Consider the following 7196-nt stretch of genomic DNA (forward strand, 5'->3'; position numbering starts at 1 on the left):
GGCGCAGAATGGGCGTGGCGTACTGAATGCGTGCGCATGCGCGAAGCTTCCCTTTGCTCGACACGGCTCGAAGCGCCGGAACCGGCAAGACTGGCGACTTCGACAGCAACATTGACCGCCTTTTCGAATTGACGTTGTGGCTCGCGTTCCGTTGTCAATGACGACGAAAGCGACAGGGGGCCTCCACGCATCCACGCCTCCATCTCGGCCGCGGCACTCGGCCAACTCGGTTTCCTCTTCCAGTCAATCAACGGCCCTCTAGCTTCCCGTTCTTAAACAAAAGTACCACTTGCTTTCCACACCCAGTCTACTCCCTCGACAGCACGCGTATTGGACTTTCATGCAGTACTGCCTGCATTTGGGATAGACAGCTCGGCTCGCCTTTTCTCCATCAACCTACCTGCGTGCGCGCTTGCATATGCGACACTGGGACGCTTGGCGGTCGTTGGATTACGCGCGGCGATGACTGGCTGGGATTCAGTTCATTTATTTTCCCCTTTCCTCTGACTTTTTGCGCCGGTGAGGGGGAATTTTGCGGAGACGCAGGGGTTGGCAGTATTGCATTTCGATTTCCCCCTTTCCTTTCCTTTACTTCTTCATTGCTTACCCACTTATTATCCCTTACCCCACTCATGGCCTTTTTCTTTTCATTAGTTATCTCATCACTTCTTCTTTGGCTTTTGAAGTTTTGGTCTTGATCTTCTTTTTGCGTTTGCCTTTAGGCGTTGGCTCCAGACAACAGCGTTGGGGAAACGGGTGCTGAGGATACGGCAGCATTGCACATACACAGACTCTTGGGCTTGCACTCTTCTTGCGGTGCTTGGTGGAACAAAAACGGGGTGATATGGGAAATGGACGTCTTTGGGATAAGGGGCTTTGAGGAATACGGTGGATATTGGATATTGGACGTTGGGCGGCCGAGTGAGATGCAGAAGGGGAGAACGGCGGATTGGTTGCGTCGAAGCGGTTAGGTAGGGCGGTAGAATCAAAATATCTGGTTATTGAATCTTTGCTTCATTGTGTTGGATTCTTTGCTCTGACTTGCGGACTGCTGAACTTGCATGTAGTTGGTTTGTTGGTTTGACGAGAAGTAAGGGGCGCGGGTGTGCATGCGCGTAGTGAAGAGACAGTAAGAGGAAAGAATGGACGACTTGAGAGGTCCTGCATTTTGGGCACATGGTCTGCTGGATTTAGTCATCTTGTTGCAAGGTAGTGGAAAGCATGTAGGTAGTATAGACTCTAGAGGGCGTCATAAGAATGAAAGGGAAGACGGCGGAGCAAATAATTGCACAGTTTTCGTCTAGCTGAATGCTGCGTGTGCGCGAACAGACGCGGAGAAGCGTGGGAGTCGCTTGGAGTTACTCGTTTTTGCTTGCTTCTTCCTTTTCTATCAACTCCGCTCATTCTCTGACACGTCATCTTGCCGCGCAAAATCTATCTAGAGCGCCGAGCTGTTTACAGGGCGCAGAATTCCTCCGCTCGGCCTGTCCGTGTTGTCTACTGAGTGCTAAAGTAAATATTACCTACCACGGTGTCCGCCACGAAGCCTTCCCCTTGCCTAGATTCCCGAGGATTCATGTACTGATTGCCTATGACTACCTCTTTTTTCTCTCCCATTAGCCGAGACTCCAACGAATCGGAACCGCTTTCACTGAATATCGAGGTGATATTGGTTTTGGTCTTCCTCCGTTGCGCCTCCAATCTGTTGATGAACTGCTCAGGTAGGAAGGGGATGGATTTTTTCCAAATTTTGAGATCAATAGGGGCAAGGAGTAGGTCATCGATAGACCAAGATCGGTGATGATTGTTATAGTCGGCACAGTATTGTTGGAATGGCGGAGGCACTGTTGCATTTGGAACTCGACAGGCTCCAGATGCGAAGTCCCACATGGGTTTGGCCCAAGTTGCCAAGAACTTGGATGTATCCAAGGCCATCTCGTAGTGTGCTTCAGCCAGGGTCATGGATTTGTGCCACTCGGAGTTCGAGCTTGGTTTCTCATAATCTCCCCTCAAAAGGAACTCTCGGACAGTCTGGTGCAGGAGGTAGATCTTTCCACCGGTAACAGAGATCAAGAGTCCTCCAAGTCTTTTCAAACGTAGAGCGAATTGCGCATCATCTTCAAAGTCGGCGTCATCCCAGGATTTCGCTCCTTTTGATATTTCCATGGCGACATTCATGTCCGAAATTGTGAGTGGTTTCTGCGCCGCAAGAATGATGCGGAGGGCTTTCCGAAGGTCATCTTTGTCATCCTCGGGTGTCCTGGAGAGAAGCTTTTCATAAGCCTGATTGACTGATGTTGGTAGTGTTTTGAGTTTCTCTTGAATGCCTTTTTTTGTCCTCTTGAATCTTGTGTATTCTCTATGCTCAACTGCGTCCCGTCCTGTGTTGTATAAAGACGTGGTTTCGTGGCTGAGATCATCAAAAACGAGATATACCCAAAGGTACGTGTGGTGCGGCATCTCCAAGAGCCTCTTTTCCAGTTCGGCGGTAAGCTCGTCACTCAACTCCAGTTCTCGCTTGAGGCTCTACGGCAATTTATCAGCATCAAGATGCGCCCCAGGATAGAGGCCCTAGATCGGGGTAGACTTACTTCGATTCTGTATCGAATGACCAGCGAGATCTCCTGACTAATTGTGCCAGACTCTGCATCTGCTTCTCCAGATATTCTCAGGTCTTCTTGCTTGTGAAACTTCGATGTAATGCTCTCGTAGGGCCGCGTCGTTACAAGAAACCGCAAGCGTGAATTTTCCCTTCGCATCGAAGACTCGTCGAGGAATCGGCAGAGTTTATGCAGGTCTCTTTGCTCACACTCGTCTAAGGCGTCAAGCACGCATATTACTCCATTCGTTTCTGTTGCCATGTTCAAAAGAATGTTCCGAAGCTCAGTGTCAGAATCGAAAAGCCCTGTCCTGTTCTCTTTGAAAGGCTTCATGGCGTGCTTCACTAGTGCAGGCCTTGCACGGAGAAGCTGGTGTATCAGGGAGCAAAGCGCAACGTTGAGGCTCATCGAGTCCGTATGACCGTCTTTGAAGAAAAAGTAGCAGACCTGTGCACCAGTCTCCGGAAGGACTGAATCAATCAGATACTTCGAAAGTACAGACTTCCCGCAGCCAGGGCCAGCCGTCACAAGTAGGAGTCCGTGTCCAGATTCTGAGAGAAATTCGTCGAATTGTGGGTGACCTACGCACCACTGGCAGGTACCAGGAATCCTCTTGGAAACGTCGTCCTTGTACCCCATGTAATCCAGTCGGTAGAACGCGCTGATACACTCGCTCTCCTCTTTACCAAGAGTGAGATCCAAATGCTGGGAAGATATTTGCGGCTGTTGGGTAGAAACCTTCAGTTGCTCTGTGAAGATCTCGAGCTGCTTTCGTTGGAAATCCAGAAGCTGGTTGAAGTTGCGGTCAAGCTCTTTATGATACTTGCTGAGGTTCTCGCGGGACAGATTTCTGTGAATTCTTTCGGCGTCACGCAGCACGTCGCTCTCTTTTTGTTTGAGCGACGCAAGCTTCTCGTCCCACTTGTCCCAGTCCAAAAGATCTCGACCGAGGGTTTTCAATCGATTCCGGTACAGGCGCGCAACACTGTGCAGCTGAAACTCTAGGACGTCGGAGTATAACTCAAGAACGCTCTTTGAAACCATCTCTTGTTGAGGCGGCGGAAATTTGGAAACCTCTGATTCCATGGCTACGAAGTACTCCGTTCGAGAAGCAACGTAGGCGAGGCCATTGCGGTGGCTGCTTTCGACTTCTCCAGGCCGCATTAGAAAAGTCAGACTGAGGGTGACGACAGACCACGCGAGAGCGGCCTCGCTGCAATGCTCGACAGCCAGAGCAACGACGTCGGAAACCCCTTTAGCAATTTTCATAGCCGTTTCTATCGACTCTGGAAACGGTTCGTTCCAGCTCCGTTGGTTGATCTCTGCAAGCTTGCGCTCAACCACAATCTTCAAAAGAGGCCTGATGCCTACAGACCCTAAGGTGTGTTCGTTCAGCCTCGCGCCAGCAGCTTGACCTGCAATGAGCTGTTAGTGATAATTGCCAATCTCCGCGTGTCGTGAGCTTGGAATCCCACCAGATTCTTCCAGGATTATTTTCTCAAAACCCCCGACCAAGTCCTGTTGTTTGCTCTTCAATTTCTGGTATGCTTCGTCCCAGAGATCTTCCTGGGAGTCCGATGGAGCACTATCTGGAGTAGCTGCCTCCTGATACGCCTGCCCTTTGCCGTGGGCACTGTACTTGGAACTCGGACGATCGCCCTCTTCGCCATCGGTGTGGTCCTGGTGCTCATGTACGTGTTTGCAGCCATGATGGGAGTAGTACCTGAAGAAGCTCCCGATAGGTGAGTGATGCTTTCGCATCTCCCTCCAATTGCGCGACATTTCCGGGTGGAGTAGTATCGTCGAGGAGGGAAGATTCAAGCCACGGTTGAGTCAAGGAGAGTCTGTTGTCAAGTAGATCAATCTCGCGCTGCGCGTCGATAAAAATCTGTTGTGGGGCATCGGAGCGGTCAAGCTATTGATCGACCACTAGTGAGATGGATGGAGGACCAGGGGTATGGTACATTCGGACATTCGATTGCTCAAAAAAGTTAAACCAGACCGGAGTTGCCGGAAGGAAACATAGGAAACTCTTGGCCTCGTTGGTGTTGGCGGTGCCGTAGTACTTTCAAGCTGTTCTTGTGCAAAATCGGAATTGAATTAGACTGCTATGGCAGTGTTTGGTGCTGTCTACTCTTCGTGATCCCGTCACATCCGCGAAGATAATCTCTCACTGGGTCCTAGTTCTGCATTTCAAGAGCTGCACAAGCCCCAGGCTCTGCTCACGCCTCGTCTTTAGAAATTCGGTGTACTCTTCCAGATCGGAGAATGCTGATTCAGCCCATTCTCTAGAGGGTGCACTGAAAATTGCTCGCACGCAGCGTTTAGCCAGCTCAAACTTGGTGAAGTCGCTTGTGCAATTCTCAGCTATCCATTGAGGCAGCGCCGACATGGTTCTCTCCCACAGTGCAGGGACAAATGGTTCAAACTCCCGAGGCTCTCCGCCTTCCTTGATCGAGTCATGTATGTGTTCGTTCCAGGATAGGGCGGCGTAACTTTGGAAGATTGGGGATAGTGTTGCGACTGCGACTGAGTATCCTGATGAGTAGTCCCAAAGAGGCTTGGCGAAATGTGACAGGTATTTCATCGTAATGACTGCCAACTCGTAATGCGCTTCTGCCGGTGTTATTGAGTGCTGCCACTTTGACTTTGTCTGCTGCTCTTCACTGTTCTTTATGAGAAATTCGCGAGCGGTCTGGTGCAAAAAGTATACTCGTTTCCCGATTACCGAGATGAAGAGACCGCTCCAACTTTGGAGGCCCTTTCGGAAATCTTCGTCATCTTCGGTGTCCAGAATGTCGCTGTCCTTAGACACACTCATGGCGATATTCATCTCGGCCACAGTGAGCGGTCTGCGTGCGGCGAGCATGATTCGCAGCGCTTTTCGAAGTTTGTCGGGATTGGAAGTTCGCGACAAGAGCTTCTCGTACGCACGGTCTATGGATTTGGGCAATTTCTTCAAGGCTTTGTCGACACCGGCCTTTGTCTTGGTGATCTGCTCGACATTTCGGCCGGCTGGTGGATCCAGATAGTCGAAGATTAGGTGCACCCACAGGTAGGTGTGGTTTTCCACTTTCAAAAGCTTCTTCTCGAGATGAGCCGAGAGGTCCGCTGGCAACTCCAGGTGTTGTCCCCAGCGCTACAAAGGTTGGTCATTAAAAAATGATTTGTACCCTTTGTGGGGTGGATGCTCACCTGAACCCGGTACTTGATCACACGCTTGACATCCTCTTCGATTGCATCCGATTCATCATATTGAATTCTCAAGGCACCCCGCGGATTGAAGTTCGAAATGATGTCTGGGTACGGGCGGCTGGTGCAAAGAAACCGAAGGCGACGATTGGTCGGATGCTTCTCAGAATGATGCTGCAGCAACTCCTGAAGCGTCTCGAGGCTCTTGGAGTTGCATTCATCCAGAGCATCAAAAACGCAGATGACATCTCCGGAGCTCTCGTCTAGAGCAGCACTCTCAAGGATCCTCCAGAGAGCAGTGGGGGATTCGATAAGATTTTCCCTGCTGTTGTTGAAAGGACCCATGGCGTGTTTAGCCACAAGCGATTGATCAGCGGCGAGGAGCTGATGCAAGAGAGCGCAAAGGACTTTGTTTATCTTCATCGACTCGTCCTGGCCATCTCTGAAGAAAAAGTAGCAGATTTTTGTGTCCTTCGCTCTTGCTGGTAAAACCGAATCGATCAAGTACTTCGTGAGCACAGATTTGCCGCACCCAGGTCCTGCGGAGACCATCAAGAACTTGCGCTTGTTGTTCAGCCAATCCTGGAAGTGCCGATCTTTGACAAACCAATCGCAAGTTCCAGGTATTCTGTCGCGAACCGCGGCCTTGTATCCCTCATAGTCGACCTGTGCAAATGTGCTGAGGCATTCGCTCTGTTCGTGATCCAACACGACCTTCAGGTGTTCAGAGGAAATATCTTTTTGCGCAATTGATACCTCCAAAATTCGCTGTTCAATATCCAGCAGTTGACGCCAGCTCTCTTCGAATCTTTCGCTTCGCTCGCTGACGTCCTTTCGCCATAGCGTTTTGTCCACGAGCTGGGCTTCCGCCTGGATTTTACTTTCTTCGCTTTCAATAGAAGAGCGCATCGTGCTCCAGTCGTCTCGTTGGAACGCATCCCTGACAAAGGTCTTCACTTCGTTCCTAATTTTTTGTATGAGCATACAATCAAACTTGCGAGCTTTTGAACAAAGTGTTGTAGCGGCTTTGATTCGATTCCAATGTACACGGAGACGGTACGCGAATAATCCGGGAAAATGAATGGTATCAAGGTTTTGCTTACCTGTAAAGCCGTATTACGCTTTGGATCTGGAACTCCAAGATACTGGTATACAGTTTGAGGATGCGGCCCTTGAGCCTTTTCTGATCGGACTCCGGAAACGTTGAGATTTGTGATTCAAGGGTCGCAAAATATTCCATTCGAGAGGCGATATAAACAAGTCCTCCCTTGTGGCTTGCTTCGGCTTGCCCAGGTCTAGTCAGAAATGGCAAGCAGAGTGTGACTCCGGCCCACGCGAGTGTGGCTTCAGGAGATTGTTTCACAGCGAATTTGACGATGTCCGAGATATCCTGAGCTACTCGCG

The 7196-nt window shown here is 50.3% G+C and overlaps 1 protein-coding gene across 1 annotated transcript; it reads right to left on the reverse strand.

Annotated features, from left to right (window-relative positions):
- Nucleotides 1-4691: 4691 nt before the first annotated feature.
- On the reverse strand, nucleotides 4692-6604 carry BKA78DRAFT_319965 (uncharacterized protein). The gene is made up of 2 exons (XM_066888907.1): nucleotides 5796-6604; nucleotides 4692-5739 (listed from the first exon to the last, which is right to left on the reverse strand). The coding sequence occupies exons 1-2, from the start codon at nucleotides 6342-6344 to the stop codon at nucleotides 4771-4773; spliced, it is 1518 nt and encodes a 505-aa protein (XP_066741740.1). The 5' UTR covers nucleotides 6345-6604; the 3' UTR covers nucleotides 4692-4770.
- Between the last annotated feature and the right edge of the window lie 592 nt (nucleotides 6605-7196).

This window comes from Phyllosticta capitalensis, assembly GCF_038381095.1.
Source record: "Phyllosticta capitalensis strain CBS 128856 chromosome Unknown BKA78scaffold_8, whole genome shotgun sequence".
NCBI classification, from domain to species: domain Eukaryota; kingdom Fungi; phylum Ascomycota; class Dothideomycetes; order Botryosphaeriales; family Phyllostictaceae; genus Phyllosticta; species Phyllosticta capitalensis.

Excerpts from the sequence above, each read along its gene's own strand:
- BKA78DRAFT_319965 (XM_066888907.1), bottom strand. The coding sequence starts at position 6,344 with ATGGTCTCCGCAGGACCTGGGTGCGGCAAATCTGTGCTCACGAAGTAC. Across the intron at positions 5,740-5,795 it reads TGATCAAGTACCGGGTTCAG|CGCTGGGGACAACACCTGGA; the intron begins GTGAGCATCCAC and ends CAACCTTTGTAG.